This window comes from Miscanthus floridulus, chromosome 14, assembly GCF_019320115.1.
Source record: "Miscanthus floridulus cultivar M001 chromosome 14, ASM1932011v1, whole genome shotgun sequence".
Lineage (NCBI taxonomy): Eukaryota > Viridiplantae > Streptophyta > Magnoliopsida > Poales > Poaceae > Miscanthus > Miscanthus floridulus.
This window is the reverse complement of record NC_089593.1, coordinates 77,258,879-77,278,207: the sequence shown is the minus strand read 5'-3', so window position 1 is coordinate 77,278,207 and position 19,329 is coordinate 77,258,879. Positions and strand designations below refer to the sequence as shown.

At 41.0% G+C, this 19,329-nt stretch overlaps 1 protein-coding gene across 2 annotated transcripts; it reads right to left on the bottom strand.

The window, feature by feature from the left end:
- Positions 1 to 1,018: 1,018 nt before the first annotated feature.
- On the bottom strand, positions 1,019 to 6,755 carry LOC136504328 (protein SAR DEFICIENT 1-like). 2 transcript variants are annotated; one of them, XM_066499212.1, is made up of 13 exons: positions 6,204 to 6,748; positions 6,076 to 6,118; positions 5,877 to 5,929; positions 3,985 to 4,033; positions 3,826 to 3,875; positions 3,100 to 3,578; positions 2,857 to 3,017; positions 2,564 to 2,770; positions 2,297 to 2,477; positions 2,086 to 2,202; positions 1,823 to 1,936; positions 1,595 to 1,686; positions 1,019 to 1,492 (listed from the first exon to the last, which is right to left on the bottom strand). In XM_066499212.1, exons 1-13 carry the CDS (start codon positions 6,380 to 6,382, stop codon positions 1,283 to 1,285), a joined length of 1,935 nt encoding a protein of 644 aa, XP_066355309.1. In that variant the 5' UTR covers positions 6,383 to 6,748; the 3' UTR covers positions 1,019 to 1,282. The 2 variants fall into 2 exon arrangements, with proteins under 2 accessions (XP_066355309.1, XP_066355310.1); XM_066499213.1 differs by lacking the exon at positions 1,019 to 1,492 and having other exon boundaries at positions 1,595 to 1,719; positions 6,204 to 6,755.
- Between the last annotated feature and the right edge of the window lie 12,574 nt (positions 6,756 to 19,329).

The following is a 19,329-nucleotide window of genomic DNA, read 5'->3' as shown; positions in this document are numbered from 1 at the left end:
CTATTGAATTTAGCACAATACAGATTTAACTGAAGCATAAAAGATGGCAAGAACATTATCATAAAAATAGCTTGGAAGAAACCATCATCCAAGTTGAATAATGAAATAAGTCTCCTACGATGGTAACGATAGACAAACTTGGGTTGCAACATAACAGTCCAAGCGTTAGGCAAAAACAAGACCTTGATGTCTAAACATTGTTATTATAACATGTGTTTATTCAATGTGTTAGGACATGCATATCATGATCTGTACGTCCGTATTGCTACTCCCAACCTGCAACAAACCTCGAAACTCATATATAATAAAGGGGGAGACAAGTGTATGGATTTATGAAAAACCTTAGCAAACTATGCCTTTTAGAGTGCAGTTGAAATGAAGTATCAGTTTAAAAACCTTGCCAGCCAGAATGGTAAATAGAATTATTAGGAAACAAAATTAAATACCAAATTGCGATGATGACTTAATCCATGATGTAAACCATATTGAAACAATCTTGATAAAAAGAATAACACATACCCCATTTACATACTAATTCTAGAAATTAGGTGGACTCAATCCAAACAACAATGCAAAAACGAGTAGACACAACACTTCAATTACTTATGTTCACTGAAGATAAAAAAAGCAAGCTAAGAATGATTTAAAGATACATCACATATTCACATGTATATCTTAATCCCCAAAACAGTTAAGAACGCAAAGCTAAGAACGCGTACTTATCAACTGGAGTACTGGACTACAAGACTTTGTCACAGTTAAGTCGTCGCTGCGTATAGTCTGCCATAAACGTGTTTGGGAAACCGCGTGTTCAAATCTGTAGCTTTTTTCATCCCAAGTGAGCTTCTAAATTGAATGCCTTGGAGTTGCCATTAGTCAAATCTGCTAATTTTTAATTTACACATGATGAAGCTGACTTTATGCCGTGAACTCCACACGTATTGGAGGGCTTGGTTTTGACTTAAAATGCTTATTAGAAAGGGCTATGTCATGCTGTTTTCCTTTTTACTGTGTGGGTTCTCAATGCACATGAAAATTCAGTCAATTATATATTCCTGGGGAAAACTCAGTGGCGTTTAAAGAAAAAAAAAGTCATTACAATACACAGTCTTGTTTGGACTAGCAAACGCATCACCTACATTTGCAAACAGCCAAACACACGAAAGCATACATCTGTACACCATGCTGGTACAAACAATGGCTATGCACATGACACACAAACATACTGGTACCACATCACACAATTAACACAACCTGGAACGATTTTCCAGGGCTTGTGTGCTTACTGGAAGTCGTTGGGGTGACCTGATCCTGGAAATCCAGAGCAGCTGGGTCCCTGATCTTGCTCAGCCATTGATGGCATCCATGGCTGTGCAGCAGCAGGGCTGGTTGATTCAGGTTGAGTTGGGTTACGTGGCCCAAACATAAGTTGAGCTTGAGCAGAGGCTGATGCACCTGAGTCCTGATACAGGTCAAAGTTCATGCCCGCCAACTGCAAAAAGGAATGCCCAGCCGTTCAAGAATGTGAGCAAAGCATCTGTGAAGCAATGGATATGCAAAAGAAGAGGATGCGTTTTGTGGTTATCTGCATCACCTCAATTGGGCAAGCAAAGTCCATCATGCCTTGGGGGTTTTGAGGCCAAGGTGAAATTACTTGCTGCTGACTATGCAGTGGAATTCCTTGGCCTGTCAAGTTTAGAAATCATTTCATCAGGATAGCTGTGTAAAGTTTAAATTCATCATATCAGAATAACTCAGGGAACAATCAGTGACCTGGTAATGTTTTTGAAGAGTGAACAATTCATTTCTGGAAGTAAAGTACCTTGGCAATAACGTGTGTTTAGATAATCAGGATCGGCAACAATGGGACCACAGTCTGCAATTTGGTAAGGTGTTCCATGCTCGCCCTGGGGCAAATTTTCAGCTGTTCCAGTTCCTGGTAAGTACATCACTGTATCAGAAAAACTCACACAGAAAACACATGGAAAGGACAGACATAAGAGGAAAATGTTTCTAAAAAAATATAATGGGGGAACAATCACGAAAATAATGTGAGAGAACATTCATCTTTTTAAATCACAGTACCTTGGTAATAGTGTGTGTTTGGACCATTATTAGGAATGGTGGGACCACAGTTTGCCACTGGGGAAATTTGTCCCATTACATGTTCATTGTGGGCCAAATATTCAGCTGCTCCAGTTCCTTGGAGGTTTAAATAGAAATTGCAGCCTCAGACAATCAGTTGTACCGAGGAATGTAAGAGCAGTCAGAATTTAGAAAGTGATATCGGAGTGACCTTGATATGCAAGCTGATTAGTAGAGAAAACTTGTGATGCACCCACTGCTAGAGCAGAAGGTGCAGCAGCAACATCTGTTCTTGAAGAGACCGGCTCAGGAAAATTGCCTTTCATTACAAAATCAGGTGAAATGTCCTTCAGTTTTTCATATGCATGCAATCTCCATTTGTTCACTAAAGCCTGCAACATGAACAAAGTTCAGATGTTGTTGAACATGGCCACAATAGTAATATTGGTAATATGGTGATCATGGGTTCAGTGTGTACCTTCTGAGCTGTGTTAAATCTTTGGCATGCAACATACTCACTTGGGAATGCTGCTCCGACAAGCTCATGCACGCAATTAAAGAAAAGCACAACGTTGCCCTCTTTACTGTGGTACCGTTTGAGTTCTTGCCGATCTTCAAGAACACACTCCCTAGCATGCTCAGTCAGTTTTGACCAAGCATTTTGCTGATTTTCCATCTTGAGGATCTGCATGATTTAAAACAACATCATGTGAATGAAACAGATAGCTGCAAAACAGGGGCATACAGGATAATGCATTTAGAATTCTTTACCACACGAAGCTTGTTGGAGTCCTCATTCAAAGCCTTCAAGAAGCCCCCCACTTTATAGATTTGCACCTCCTGAAGCCTCCTGTGGTAAGCTCCATCCCTGGCAATCTCCTCTAAGCGGTATAGGTCATCATCTAGTCTTGGAGGGTGCCTCTTCTCATTTGCTGAAAAAAAAATGATCAGACTAGACTAATACAAATTCAGAAACAGCAATAAACCTGACAATATGAAAAACCAGGTTCATACGTTTGTTTCTGCGGTCGAGAACTTTCACAGGCTTCATGATGGCTTCCTGAACCCGACCACAAGTCTTTTTGTTCTTGCAAACTCTTGCTGCCATGATGACGTTTTTCCTGGATGACCCTTCCCTGAAACGGATCTGGCTAAGTTCAGCCATTCCATTGGTTAACCATACAGTCCCCAGGACAAGATCGTGCCCGTCCCGACCTTGCAGTATATGCTTATCAAACTCATCTTCAGTCCAATTGTCCCGGCATTTGTTGGAGAAATCTCCACGGAGAACCAAGATCTCAATTTTTGCTTCCGAAAGCGCACCAGATTCTACCACCTTGTCACCTTGAAACATGGCAAGTTTGATAGCTGCATGGTTCTGAGATGTTAAGTTCTCATCCGTGTAAACAGGTGGCTCCAAACCATTCAGGAAACACAGTCGCGTGTTTGTGTTTGATCCATTAGCAGCAATATGCTCCTGATTTGCCTCTAGTCTGAAACACCAGCATGAATGAAAGTGTGATAAGCCCAAAATCAAGTAACATATTCACCTGGCATTTTTTAAATTCAGCACACACGTACTTCGTTTCATCACATAGCAACAAGAAATTGATGTTTCAAATATTTCTCTTGTTAAACTGGATGCAAAGGAAGTATTATATGGAAATGGCAACTTGATAACAAGCAAAACAGGAGATGCATAGTACAGTTCAGGTAGAAACAAATTTGTGGGTTCATTACCTTGTCTGTTGATCAGTGTGGTGATTGGAACACAGGCGTGACAATTGTGTCTGTCATAATTTTTATATAAAGAGTTTTATCATGAGTATGAACATAAACTGGATTCCATAGACAGGGATTTACAGATATCATGTATGGAAGGTACTAAGATAATCTAACCACTTCATGGCGGAGACCCTCGATCTGCTCCTGAAAACTCTCCAGCTTGCTACAACCATAGAGAAGAGAAAGGATTAAAAATAGTGATAATGGAAATAAATGCAAATAAATGTGCTTTGATGTGAAATAATACTTGTGTTAAACGGATGAATTCTATAAAATGTATGTTACTGATCCTGTCCCTAGTTGCAGGAAGCAGTGGCGGTAGAATAATTACAAAAAGTTACAAACCTTTTATTTTAGGGATAGAAAGATTTGCAGATTTCTAATGAGTAGCGAAACTTCATAAGAGAAAATGGATAAGTGTAATATAGGAACTATTGAATGTGAGAAACACATAAATAACTAATTTTTTTTTTGAAAGAACAACAGCAGGGGAAGCCCCCACTGTTAGTAATTTATTAAACCAAAAAGAACCAACTGTACAAAAGAGACAGAACAAAAAACAGCAGCAAAAGAAGGAGACAGGTAGCCTGAGGCAGGCTGGACCAAACTATGTACACAAATCTATCCAAGAAAGGAAGGGAGAGCGCTTGTTTTCAGAGATCCTGTGAGCTTGTAGGCGAGCTTCATCAATGAAACCTGTTTTCCAAGCAAGGAATGATGGTTGGCCTCTACTAAAAATGAAGTTGTTTCTTTGCTTCCAAATTTGCCAAGCACTGATGATAAATACTTCCATGAAAAAAGGGTTTGAGAACCCCTCTTTCGCATGCAACAGCATATGGAAGAAATCCATCGCAAGGTTCCACTGAACACCAAGGTGCTGTCAACAAGCCTGACTAAAAGGGCATGTGAAGAAGAGATGGAGAGCTGTTTCTTCGACATTGTGATTGCACAAGGCACAATTATAGTTGTTTCCTTCAAGCTTGTGCTTCTTCCTCTTGAGAATATTTCTGGTATTGAGTCTGTCCATCAGCAACAACCAGGTGAACACCCTAAGCTTGTTGCAACATTTGGACTGCCAAATCCATAGGAATGGAGCAGGAGGGGACACATGCTTGTATGGGAAATTGTAAAACTTAGAAGAAGAGTATGAGCTATTTCCCCACATGTAATGCCAAGAGTCCTTTGAATCTTCCTGTACTTGAATGTTTTGTATGAGTTCCTGGAGCCCTAAGTATTCCTGATAAGCTTGTTCAGATAGAGGTAGGTGGAATTGAGAATCCAGCGTGTTACTTGTAAGAAATTTTGCAACTGAGATTTTTTTTGTTTTTTGCATATGAATATAATCTGGGAAATTTATCCTGGAGCAAGTTGTTGTTCCAGACATCAGACCAAAAAAGAACAGTGGAGCCATTTCCAACTGTACATCTTGAAATACCTCTAAATAAGTCACAAAGCTTCAGTATGTCTCTCCACCAAAAGGAGCCTTTATCAGTTGAAGCATGTGGTATTTGCCCATTTGAGTAGTAAGAGCTCCAAACAAGTTTAACCCAAGGAACATCTCTCTGATTATAGAATTTATCAAGATGTTTGAGAAGCAGGGCTGAGTTTTGACTTTTAAGGTTGATAATCCCAAGACCTCCTTTCTTCTTTGTCTTACAACACTTTTTCCATGCTACTAAAGGTTTCATTTTAGCATTAGTGTAACCTAATCCTGGTTGATTGCACCATAAAATACATGCCAGAGAAAATTTTCTGAAACTAATAATAAAAAACTATGGGCACTCATGGCTCACCTACCAATCGATCCAATCTCTCTTTCTTGAAAAGCACTGATAAGGACCTACACAAAAATTTTGCGCTCTCACAAAAACTCGTACACGCAATTGTTGTGCTAACCATAGTACTACTGCTCTAAGTGATAAAGGCCGATATCCTTACATCTGAGGGAATAAATCGTATGGTTATAAGAAAGGTAGGGACTTGCAGCAAGAGAAGAAAAACTGTACCTGGAAATCATCCCATGATACTTGTGAAAGGTGCAGTCGACATATCTCTGAAGCTGTGAAATCACAGGAGCATTTTGGTCAATTTAAGGAGGTGCTCAGTAACTGTGAACACCAATTTCAGCATAGGCGGCAAGTGAACAAATCAGACAAGAAATACTAGTAACAATTGTTGTAAGGATGGGTCGGAGGAGTAGCTGACCATGCGACCGATTTGGGAGATGCTGGCCGTCACCGTGGTCCTCCTGCGCGCACAGAGAGCAAGATGAAGAAGCGCACCCAGGACCAGGAGATTCAAGAAACAGAAGTGGGTGGGATGGGAGCACTCACGCTCGCACCAGGAAGAGCACCACGAGCAAGGTCTGACGCAGCCTCCGCCACCTCGGTGACGCCACCTGGCCACCGCCGCCGCCGGCGGTCGGCACCACCGGTGCCAGCTTCATGCGCTTCGCCGGCGGCTGCGGAACCAGCCCCCTCTCCCTCTCCCTCTCACTCTCCTCCCTCTCCATCTCTCTCTCCCTCCCCCTCCCTACCCCTCCCGTCAAGGTCAAGCGTCGCTGTGGTACTGCCGCGGAGCACGGACAAGCGTCGCTGCGTCAGGCCTCGGAGGCCTACCGTTGTTATAAAGAGGATCGAGGAGGCGGCACTCGGAGGCAGCTGAGTAGCAGTGCCGCCGCGGCGGGCGGGCGGCGAGGGGGAACGGGAAGCGCGGATTCGGTTCGGCCACGCGTCAGCCCAAAAGCGCGTGGGCGCCACCCATCCCGGCCGCGGCCGCGGCCGCGGCTTGGCGAGGTTTGCAGAATTGCGCATGCTCCCTCTCGCTCGCTGGGACTGGAGATTCAGGGATCTTGGCTTCCTCGCCTGGCCACGGAAAAGGACAAAAGGCATTTTTTTCTGCTTCCAAAAAGAGAGAAAGAAAGAAAGGATAAAGGACGCGCGGACGGAGATGAGCCGACGCGCGCGCGCGCGCGCGTGTGACACTGACACCACAGTACTTCACGCTGATTCATTTCCATGTTTGGAATTTATTTTTGCTCTGCCAATCATGGAGAACTTATTTGGCAATATTTCCTGATATGTCATTACTCATTACTGTGTTTATGACACATGGAACCCTACCCTCCACAATCACTAACAGTAACATATCAGACAGGTGGTATATCCTTTATTGTAATTTATAATTTGTAATAACAAGGAATTATTCATCTCCTATCCTTCTTTTCCCTTTTCTTCCTTTCTTTTTAGTTTTCCAAGATTTTGTCCTCATAGATGCTTATAGCTAGGAAATCGAGGGTGATTTGGGGTTCATGACATGAATGTACATCCCTTTCTCTAGGTGAAATAATGTCTAAGGGGCAATTTGGTAGAGCTCCCCTTCTTGATTCTTGATCTTTACTTATTGATTCTAAGGTGAAGTGATTTTGGTGGGGACTAGGGTGAAGAGCAGGTGAGATTCGATTATGAAGTGATACTGATGGTGATTGAGTGGGGAGCGGTGGACAGTGTTTTTTTTTCTCTCAGCTTGTAGTGTAAATGGAGAAACGATTCTTGTCAGCTTACCACTAAAACCCAGTTGCATTTTAATCGTTTGGTAGGGATCTGCAAAATGCACTCCGACGAGCTGGGATCAAAGCTTTGTCAAACTAACCATAATAATCCCGTAATGCAAGGATGTCCATGTAAACCATCAACAATATAGTGACTAATAACGATAATAATAAATACTCCCGCGATTCTAAATTATAAAACATTTTAGCTTTCCTAGATGCATTCTTTTTATTATGTATTTAGACATAATGTATATCTAAGTGTATAACAAAAAGCTATATATTAAAAAACCAAAACAACTTATAATTTAGAAGGAAGGGAGTATGGTTTTATAGCTTACAATAATAGCTCTCTAGCCATGAAAAACAACTTGATCTAAATACAGTTAAGGTGTGATACTGTTACTCCCTCCATATTCTTTATAAGACAGCACACATATATCAAGGTTAAACTTTAAAATCTTTGACCAATAATTTGACTAAGAATTTTGAGCTATAATAATTCATACTCTATAGTGTTAGTATTGTGATGAAATATACTATCCAACTATAAAAAGTTTATAGACATAAATAATATAATGTAAAATAAATAAATGTTCAAATAGTAATTTGAAATACGGTGTCATGCTATGTCTTATAAAAAGAAAATGGAGGTAATATTGTTCGAAGAATTTGACATTTAATATTCATGCTATCATGATCACACTCCGCTATGCTAAACAAGAACTGTGTTTTAGATTCTTGTTTTTATTGTAAGTTTCTTCTTTATTATTTTGCCTCATACATAGGATAAATATTAATTGAATTCAAGTGCCTGCAACCAACATGGCAGCCGGCCCCTAGATTAATGTATATTGGTATTATATTGGTCTATGGAGTACTTTTACTTAATTAGTATATGTCGTTGTACTAGCAAACATGATAGTGCACTCTAATAGAGGTTCTGTTTGGCAGAGCTCTCAGAGCTAATTCTCTACTGAATCCGGCAGGAGCTCTGCCAAACAGTTTTTCAGATAAAAGTGATTCTCTGCTGATTCAAGTGATTCTCTGAAATGAACTAATTAAGAGGCTGAGAGTTAAAAAGTAGCTTCTCCTGATTGTGTGAAGTGATTCTCCATCGTGATTTTGAGAGTTTATGTTAAAGAATCAAAGAGAATCACTTTCAGCCATAGAACTACTTCTCTCAGAGAATCAGCTTCCATAGAGAATCAGAATCAGATGGAGCTCTACCAAACAGGCCAAGAATGTATAACTTGTCGCATGATCATCTAAATGACTTGACGCTTGGAGCTTTACTTAATAATTGTGCCATACGTTTTAATTTGTCTTGGAATTAAATTATGTACCACGCATGGTTATAAGAACAGAGGGCTTAGTCATTTATCTAATGATCGTGTCATGCATTCTAATTTGTCTCAGCATCGGATTCTGCAGCTCCTTGTATGGGTATGGGAGAGAGTGATGAACCAAGGAAACGCTACAGACTTTAATATTAGTTATAGATACATATACTCATGTACGTAAATAGTTTCCATGTTCATGTTGGGACATATAAGCACATCACATACAATCCATAGAGGCACACCTTGCAATAATGCCTTCGACGGAAATTGAAGACTCCCAATAACAGAAATGGGGTTCTTTTATATATATATATATATATATATATATATATATATATATATATATATATATATATATATATATATATATATATATATATATATATATATATATATATATATATATATATATATATATATATATATATCATAAATAGTCTCCATGTTCATGTTGGCACATATGAGCACATCACATACAATCCATAGAGGCACAACTTGCAATAATGCCTTCGGCGGAAACTGAAGACTCTCAATTTCATAAATGGGGTTCTTTCATTCGTTGGGTAGACTAAGTAACCATTGTCCAATAGAGACCCATCAATGCAAAGCAAGTACATCTTAGGTTGCCCTTATCGGCAGGCTCATTAGACCACCTTAATAGACGAGAGAAGAACAACACATATGATTTGACAAAGTAGGGTGGAGAGAAAAGATTAAGAAGTACAAGATAGGGGGATTCTTCTTGGTCATGAGTCAAAACTCTTGTAATCCACACATCAAAGCAACTCAATAGATATGTTTCAGAAGAAATGGAATATTTTGATTTGAAAATAAAGAAAACTAGATAGTTTAGTTTTTGCGGTTTGTGGACGTGGTCATGTTGCAATTACCATAAGTTTCACATCCGTACTCCAAATCAAGCGATCTGTGTGCTTATTTGGATTATTTTGACAAGGGATATGTCATGGCAATCTACTATATGTAATTTGACCCCCCATATTATTGTAACTACAAGTACTTTTTTGTATCCTCAATAAAATTAAATCAAAACCTCTAGATTAGATGTTCATAGGTTGCAAAACACGTCAACATACCAAACTTGTGGAATAATAAGTGATAATACTAAGTCTATTGAATTTAAGTGTAGCATATGCCTCCTACTTTTGGCAAAGCTTGCATGTCAGAAAAATAATACTCATGTTACTTATGGTGATGATAAACTTAACATTCACTAGCATGTTTAGTTCATTTATTCTATAAAAGCATATTAATGTAGCAGGAATGAAATTCGAGCAAGTATAACAATGCATGCCGACTTTAATCAACTAAATATTTTGTCTTGTCAACATTTAAAGCATATTCATAAACATAACTCTGGATGCAACTATGATAGTGAATCACATATATTATGACCTCTTGGTATAGGACAATTAGGGTATATGGATATTCATAAAACAACACATGCCAAAACCATGGATTATAGTCAAATGTATTGGAGAAGCATATTGTGGCTTGTGCATTGATGGTATATATGATGAAACTTGTGAGGTAATCGCTAATGATGTTGATGCATCTTTGTTCTTCATGATGAAGAACTTGTTTGATTATTTGTAGTCTCACATAGTCACTTATTTTGCATGGTTATTTGCACCATAGTGAATTATAAGAAATACCATAGTGAACAAGAATAGGGCATGATGGGACAATTACAATACATTAATATTGGCTGCTCCCTGGAGTGGTGTGCAAAAGTGGTTTGTGCTTGGTTGTCATAAGGAAGCCGAGTGGCCAAGGAAAGGTCGGGCGGCCTGCCTTTTGCAACGCTTGACTATGGGATAACCATCATTGGAACTTGGATAGTGTGGATAGCCTCCTTGTTGGTGTTCTTTGTCACTGACAATGGTTATTATGGGATTGTATATGCCCAATGATGATGATGGGCCTATGCACTTGACCGAGAGCTCGATGCTAACACAAAACATAAATTTATATAGGTTCATTCCCTCCTAGTGAGGTAATACCGTAGCCCTATACATGGGCATATGGTGTCCTCGGAGGGAGTTCATGTATCCGTGGACGTTGCTTGGTGAGGCTTGATGTGGGACGCTGAGCAATGTCAAGGGATGCTGTCTAATGAGGCTATGTTGAAGGAGACTCAAATGAATCTAAGGGATGTCACGGTCTAGGGATCCATGCCCATCTTATATATGTTGGAGGTGAGAGGCTAGTTCTATGAAAGATTGGTAAACGACATGTAGGCCGAACATAGGCAATGGTTTGGAGGACCTTAAGAAAGGAAAGGAAACATATATCCCTAGCATTTTATTATGACAAAATGGGCAAGACAAACTCCAGTTCCCAGCACCAAAAGGTAGCCAGAATAGAGATAGAGACTAGAGAGCCAGGATAGATGGCGGAGGAGGGAGGAAGAGGCCACCCTCCACGCAATTTGAACCACCATACACAGGCATATATACCGAGCTGTGGAGAAACAAATTTCAGGCTGGTCAGAGACGGCAGTCACGAAGATGCGCGAGGAGTTGCCGGCAGTGTAATAGGAAATGCAGCACGAAGTTCCTGTTTGCAAACGAGAAGTTGAAGCCGTGTCAGAGAAAAATGAACCATGCTGACAGCGTCTGAACACAGCTAGAAAAAGGTCAGAAGAAAGAGACTCGATAAATTATAATTATCGTCCTATGTTTTTGCACAGAAGCTGCAAGGGTGACAGAACGAAAATACAGCGAAAAGACTCTGCCTTTCCACGGTATCACCCATACATCTTCTCGGATTTTTCCTTGCCTCTATGACCAGGGATTGAAAAAAGTTCGTGTTATTTGCGCGTCCATGGTTCACAGAATCACAGCTCTCTGTCATAAAACAATACAGTTTGAGCTTAACAATTTAAAATTTAATCAAATATATAACAGAACTAATACAATCTATGATACTAAATAAGTATTATTAAATTAATTTTAAGTATATTTTCATTGTATATATGTCTATTTAGAGTCACAAATTGCAACACCCTAAAATTTGCAACATTTTAAAAATAGGTGAATTGGATTTATTTATGCCATAGTGTGGGCATGCAACATAGGAAAATAATAAATTTTATCAAATTAAAATCAAATATAAGGTTTACCTACATGATTATGCATTCATGCTGCTGCATATTATTTTTGTACTGTGTGGTTTGAAATCGGATTTTAAATTGATTTGAATTTGCATTTAAAATTTGTTTGGAAATTGGTTTAGAAAATAGAAAAGGATTTCCTTTCCCTCCCTTGCTTTCGGCCCAAGCAGCCAGCTTCCACCCGGCCTTGTTTTCTTCTCCGCTGGCCCAACTCGGCTTCATCTCTTTCCCGCAGGCCTAGTCACCCCGCTTCCCTGGTTTCCTTTGCGCGGCCCAGCTCTCTCTCCCGGCCCACTTTCGCAACCGGCCCAGCTTCGCTCGGCCGCAGGCAGCTGCGCCGCGCATCTCCTTCCTTCCTCTCTCAGTCGCTGACGAGAGGGCCCGGCATGTCAGGCGCATCTCCTTCCTTGGTTCGTGTCCAAGCCGGACACCATCACCGCCGTAGCTGCCGAATCCGCCTCCGCTATGCCATGTCTGACGTGAACCCCAAGTAAGTTCCGCCCATAAATAGTAGCCGAGCCCGCGCTGCCTCCCTACCCCATCCTAGAGCCAGCGCCGCCCTCGCTTTTGCTTCAACCGTCGCGCAACCCTAAGCTCTGCCGCCGTTGTCGGGATCGTGCAGCCGCCGCGCGCCATCGTCGGTTCCTCGCTCGTGTTTTCGGTCTCGGTGAGTTCGCCTTGATTTCCTCTCTCTCCCCGTGGTCTTGTTTCTCTCAGTCGTGGACCGAAGGCTATGAATCGCTAGCACCGCCCGCTCCGGCCATGGCGCCGCCACATCGGTCCTGTTCCGGCCGGCTAGCTTTCTCTTCCCCGCTCTCATCTTATCTGCACCATTGATTTTAGATCCAATGGTCCAGATGCAACCGTACCCCTTTGCTGCGAAATTTGCAAAAAGGCCCTTACAATTATTCAGATCTTAACCCGCCGTCCTTGGTTTCTTTCAAAAGGACCCCTAGCTTTTCTTTGAATAATGCCCACAGTCCTCGGCCGATTTCAAAATCCGGTTTTATTTATTTTAATTCAAAAAGCAAGGTCCACTTATTTACAGAACTACCACTACCTTCTATAGGCCATAAAATCTCCGTTTTAACTCCAATTTGATCCGTTCAACTTGCGTTAGGTTCGTGATTCCATAATCTAAATGTTCATACTACTGTTAAGTAGGTTTTCAACTTTTAAAATTCAAGGTTATATTTAATATATTATTTTACTAAAGGAAATCTTGTTTAATCTATAACTTCTTCGTTTTAGCTCCGATTTTTGTGATCTTCGCGTCTGTGTGTTCGTAGTGAGACGTAGATTCATTTTACAAACTTTTCATCTTGATCTTATGATGATTGGTGTACTATTATAATCTATAGCTTTTGTTTGCTATGCATGATTGCTTCTGGATGCTTGTATGTTGCTGTGATTATCGAGTATATACGGTGAGCAATTCGTGGGAGACCAAGAGTATTACTTTGACAAGCCGGATCAACAGGAGAATTTTGTTCAAGGCAAGTATAGCATGGGATTATCCTTGTTTTCTATCAACTTTAATACATTTAATTCATGTTGCATGTATCACCTTGATAGGGATTCACTAGAATTATACTTATACCTTGTCTACTATGGGATATGCATTGGGTAGCTTTGCTAGTGCTCAATTAAACCATGATCTTGTAACTTGACTAATGGTATATGCAATAAATATTAAAACATGATTTTTAGCAACTTAGAAACAGAGGGCTGGAGTGTTTAGCTACTTTCTAAATGCTTTAGATTCCTCTCCCTAAGGACTTATCTGTAAGTGATCACCCGGGACTTACAGTACAGCTATGAGGGCTACATGGCTCTAGCTTTAGCTCAGTATGAGGACCTTTTCTAGCTTGTTAGACGTTACCTTTATTGGCGTAAGAATGGTTTGACGAATCGGGTATAGAAAAGCCTCTACTCTTTTGTGTATAGCCACGATGGAATTGTGCCATTCGACAGGGGGTTCCTACATCTGTTTGCCGAGTGAATCTAATGTCCCTAACTTGTTAGATGAACCTTTGAAAGGCTTTATAGTGACCCTGCCTGCTCACTTTGGAAGTGTTTTGGGAGTAATTAACCCGGGCATATGGGTATCACGACTCACAGTGAAATTGTACAACCTCTGTAGAGTGTAAAACTAGTATATCAGCTGTGCTCACGGTCACGAGCGGCCTTAGACACTTATGAAATAGACAATCACTAAGAATTATCTATTTATGCCATTCATTATTCATGTTTACATTGATAATGTGTTTTACTGTGGGATTGAAACAATTTGTTGCTACTCTTATGCTAAAATTGTGACAACTAAAAGCTAAATGCTGTTAAACCTGTGTCAAGCCTTTTGAGCCTCACGAACCCCATGTTACACTTGTTGAGTACGACATGTACTTACGCTTGTTTATCTTCATTATTTGGATAAAAATCCCAGATGGGTAACAGATGGCTATGGTAATGATGACTGTCCTGAGGATTACTAGACTTGTGGTCAACCAGTGGACGTCCCTATGATATGGAGCTTCCGCTACATTTATGTGAAGACTCTGTCTTATTTGTAATATAATAAACACTTGTGATGATACTATTTATAATTTGTCGGCTTGTGTGTGTGACTGATCTCTGAACGCACATAAGATTTTGCATCCCATTTTATCCTTAAAATTGGATGTGACAAATTGGTATCAGAGCCGTGTTGACTGTAGGACGCAAGCCTAGTTAGCAATGGTCGTTTTAGCTTCTTTTGCTTCACTTATTTCATGCTTCCCATCTCACCCTTGTTATTTGCTAAAGTTTTATGCTTCTTTTGCCTCACTCTGTTATGAAAATTATTACTTCTAATCTGACTAAATCTAATTTTGTAGATGCCTTGTGCCAATAAGACTGCTCGCATCAGTACCAAAGGCTACTACTCGTCTCGTGGCTTGTCCATGGAGCCACATGAGGAGGAGGAACCCTAGGAACAAGAAGTTGATTCACCAACACCTGCACCTACGTCGGAGCCATTCCAAGAAGAGCATGAAGAAGAAGAACCCAAAGAAGTGGAGGTCGTCTTATTGTCTGATGATGATGATGATGATGATGATGAGGAAGACACCGCTCAAGAGGATGAGCCGATCCCTCCCCTGGGATGGACTACGAAGGTCTAGTACAAGCCAGGGTGTGAATCCTCCGTTTTGTACCACTGACTTATGGGGATTCTTCAGACCTACTACAGTGATTGGGACGCAGCTGTGGAGTACGTCTGCACCGAGCGTACGCACCCTCTGGAGGACACCTATTGGAAGACCAGTGTGTGCATCTCCATCAAGGATGAACAAAAGGACACATATCAGCTGGACTCAAACTATGTGCACCACGCTCACTATGCCACCGTGGAAGATAGCATAGAAGATGCAGCCGCTGTAGCTTGCATGGGTCTCCGTGGTCGTCGCTTTGAGGATATGAAGGAGGACCAATATCGATTCCTCCCTCGCCAACACCTTGAATTGGAGTGGGCAATGATGGACCCTCAGGGCACGGATCCAACTACCCAAGTGATGGTACATTTTGGCTGAGTCAGTAGCGAAGATTCAACGACTGGAATATCAGTTGAAGGCACAGCAGGAAACCCTTAAGAGATACCAACAAGTGATAGATGAGCAAAGGGTGTGGCTCAACCTGCCAAGGATGTACGAGGAGCTTCCCCATAAATTCCGCCCATAGGTGTTGGAGTCCTTTTTATGTAATAAGACGTTAGTAGAACGGGTCAAGTTGAGTTAAGTCGAGTCTAGTAGTGCGGTGTGAACTTTGGTATGCCTAGTTGATTTATTATTATGTTTATGTGTGAGTTGAATTTTTATAATGAGTGCTTTGTGGGCATTTCCGCAAGTTTCATAGTTAATAATATTAAAGTTTGAGTCAATAAATAAATAGTTGGGTTTGGTATATCTTGTTCTCCTGGATCTGTTTTCAGAGCAGTCTGCCCTTATCTCAATGCCAATCAAAATATACTAGACTAAAAATTATGAAATTTTTATGGGAGCAACTAGACTTAAGTATATTTCTTATTCCTTTAGAATCACCCATATATATGATCTGGTTTGTGAGATATGGCTGATTTCAATTGAAGTGTCTGCGTAGTCTGGAATCTAGAACAATTTTGGTTGTATCCTATTTTTGAGTAACCCAACGACAGAATCTGGGCATATGGTCTGAATAAAAGTTGTAGATAATTTCTTAGGCTTTCCAACCATATAAAGAACGTCTCTTTTGGATATCTGGAACTCAAGATATGACTGTTTTATCAAGCTGCTGATGTTGAAACTCGTCCAGAAAATTTTCAGAATGTATTCTATATCTTTATAGGTGCATATAACCTGGAAATCTCTAAATTTTGAATATTTCTGTTGAATGTCAGATGTCTGGAAGAGGAAGAGGCCGAGGTCGCGGAGGTGTTCCCCCACATCCACCACCACCACCACCGACAATTGAGCAACTTCTGGCAATGCAGACATAGCTTATGAAAGCGCTGGTGAAGAATCAGCAGAATCAACCGATTGGTGGAGCACCGCATGACAAGCGTGGTGAATTCTTGAAGGGCCGTCCCCCGGTGTTTTCTCATGCCACTGATCTACTGGAAGTAGATGATTGGCTTCATGAAGTGGAAAAGCAACTCAACATAGCGCAGTGCGATGACCAGCAGAAGGTGTTGTACGCGTCAGGACAACTCCAAGGAGAAGCTCAAGATTGGTGGAAGGCATTCGAGTATGGATGTCCCGCCAATGCTCCTCTTGTCACCTGGCAGGAGTTTAGAGAGAATTTTAGATCCTACCACATACCAGAAGGATTGATAGAGCACAAGCAGGAGGAATTTAGAGCTCTAAAGCAGGTATCTATGTTCGTAGCTGAGTATCGTGACAAATTTGCTCAGTTGTCACATTACGCTCCGAATGAGGTGGCTGATGATGCTGATAAGCAATGCCGCTTTCTCAAGGGTTTGTATGATGGTCTGCAACTCCAACTTATGTCCAATACATACCCTAATTTCAAGACGTTGGTGAATCGCGCTATTGTTAGTGACAACAAGCGTAAAGAGATGGAGGCCAAGAAGAGGAGGCTTCAGGGACAGGCCTCTAGAAGTAATACCCGTCCATGCACCAATTCTCAGCAAGGTTTCTAGCAGAGGTACCAGGGACCACCCAATCAGTGGAATCATGGTTAGTACCCTCAGCGTAACCCGAACCAGCAGCAGAATGACAATCAGCGTCCCCAGCAGCAGAGTGGTCAGCAGACACCACGACAGGGAACACCCAACAACACTCCCATGAAAACCAGTGCACCTAGTACCCCCAACATATGCTATTGTTGTGGAGAAGTTGGGCATTATGCTAACCATTGTCCTAGGAAGTAGAATCAGCAAACACCCTAGGGTTAGCATAGTAATCCAAAAGGAACACCTCAGAAGCCAGCACCCAACACAGGAAAGGTGAATCACATGTCTACCGAGATGGCGCTTGCGGAACCAGAAGTCATGCTCGGTACGTTCGATGTCAATTCCACTCCTGCCACTGTTCTTTTTGATTCTAGAGCTTTGCATTCATTCATATCACAAGCATTTGTTAGAAACCATAGCATACCCTTATGTGCCATGCAAAATCCCATATTAGTAAACTCACCAGGAGGTAGTATGTAAGCTTCTTACCGTTGTCTTCCAACTAGTCTATCCTTAAGGGGGGTAGAGTTCAAAGTGAGCCCCATTGTGTTGAGAACATCTGGTATTGATGTGATTCTAGGTATGGACTGGATGAAACAAAACCGGGCAGTCATTTAGTGTCAAAAGAAGGTAGTTGTTGTGACCACACCGAATGGGGATAGAATCAGTGTTGATGTTGTAGTACAAGCACAGCTGATAGCCACAGTGAACCAGCTTGATGATCGCGTCAACAAGGAGGACCCAATAGTGGATGAGTTTCTAGATATGTTCCCCGATGACTTGCTAGGTATGCCACATGACCGTGACATTGAGTTTATTATTGAATTATTACCTGGAACTGCACCTATAGCTAAGCATCCATATAGAATGGGGGTTAACGAACTAGAAGAACTTAAGAAACAAATAAAGGAGTTATAGGAGAAAGGTTTTATTCATCCTAGTTCATCACCATGGGGAGCACCGGTTATATTTGTGGACAAAAAGGATGGTACCCAGAGAATGTGTGTTGATTATCGGTCACTAAATGAGGTTACTATCAAGAACAAGTACCCGCTACCTAGAATTGATGACTTGTTTGATCAGTTGAGAGGTGCAAGTGGCCCATATGTCAAGTGAGTTGTGTGCTGAATTTGAGCGACTAAACTTGGGTTTTGTCACTAATGCAGTGGAGTTGGTGATAGAACCTACACTAGAGCAAGAAATACGTAAGGGCCAGTTGTAGGATGCGAAGTTGAAAGAGATGGCAGAGAACATAGTGATTGGTAAGGCACCAGGTTTTCATATGGATGATAATGGAACTCTGTGGTTTGGGAAGAGGCTATGTGTGCTTAAGAATAAGGCTATTCGAGATGCGATTCTTTGTGAGGCACATGAATCTACTTACTCTATTTATCCTGGGAGTACCAAGATGTATTTGGATTTGAAAGAGAAGTATTGGTGGTATGGACTGAAGAGAGATGTTGCTGAGTGTGTTGCTATATGTGATACTTGTCAAAGAGTTAAAGTAGAACATCAAAGACCTACGGGATTGTTACAACCCATGAAGATACCTGAGTAGAAGTTGGTATGGATTTTATAGTTGGGTTACCACGCACTCAGAGAGGTTATGATTCAATATGGGTGATAGTGGATCGGTTAACTAAAGTTGCTTACTTTATACCGGTCAAGACACATTATAAAGGACCGAAGTTGGCCCAATTATATATGGAGAGGATATTGTGTCTACATGGAGTTCCCAAGAAAATTGTGTCTGATCGAGGTACTCAATTTACATCTCATTTTGGCAGCAAGTACACAGACAAAGTTGAATTTTAGCACAGCATATCATCCTCAGACAGATGGACAAACTGAGAGGATTAATCAGATATTAGAGGACATGTTGAGAGCTTGTGCATTGCAATATGGTACTAGTTGGGACAAGAGTTTGCCTTATACAGAGTTCTCGTATAACAACAGTTATCAGAAGAGTCTCAATATGGCACCTTTTGAAGCTTTATATGGACGAAAGTGTAGAACCCCGTTGTTTTGGAATCAAACGGGAGAAACTCAAGTGTTCGGACCAGATGTTTTAAGAGATGCAGAAGAGCAAGTAAGGATGATTAGAGATAACTTGAGAGTGGCTCAGTCTCGACATAAGAGTTATGCTGACACTCGGAGAAGAGAATTGGTTTTTGAAGTTGGAGATTATGTTTACCTAAAAGTACCACCAATGAGAAGTGTGAGAAAG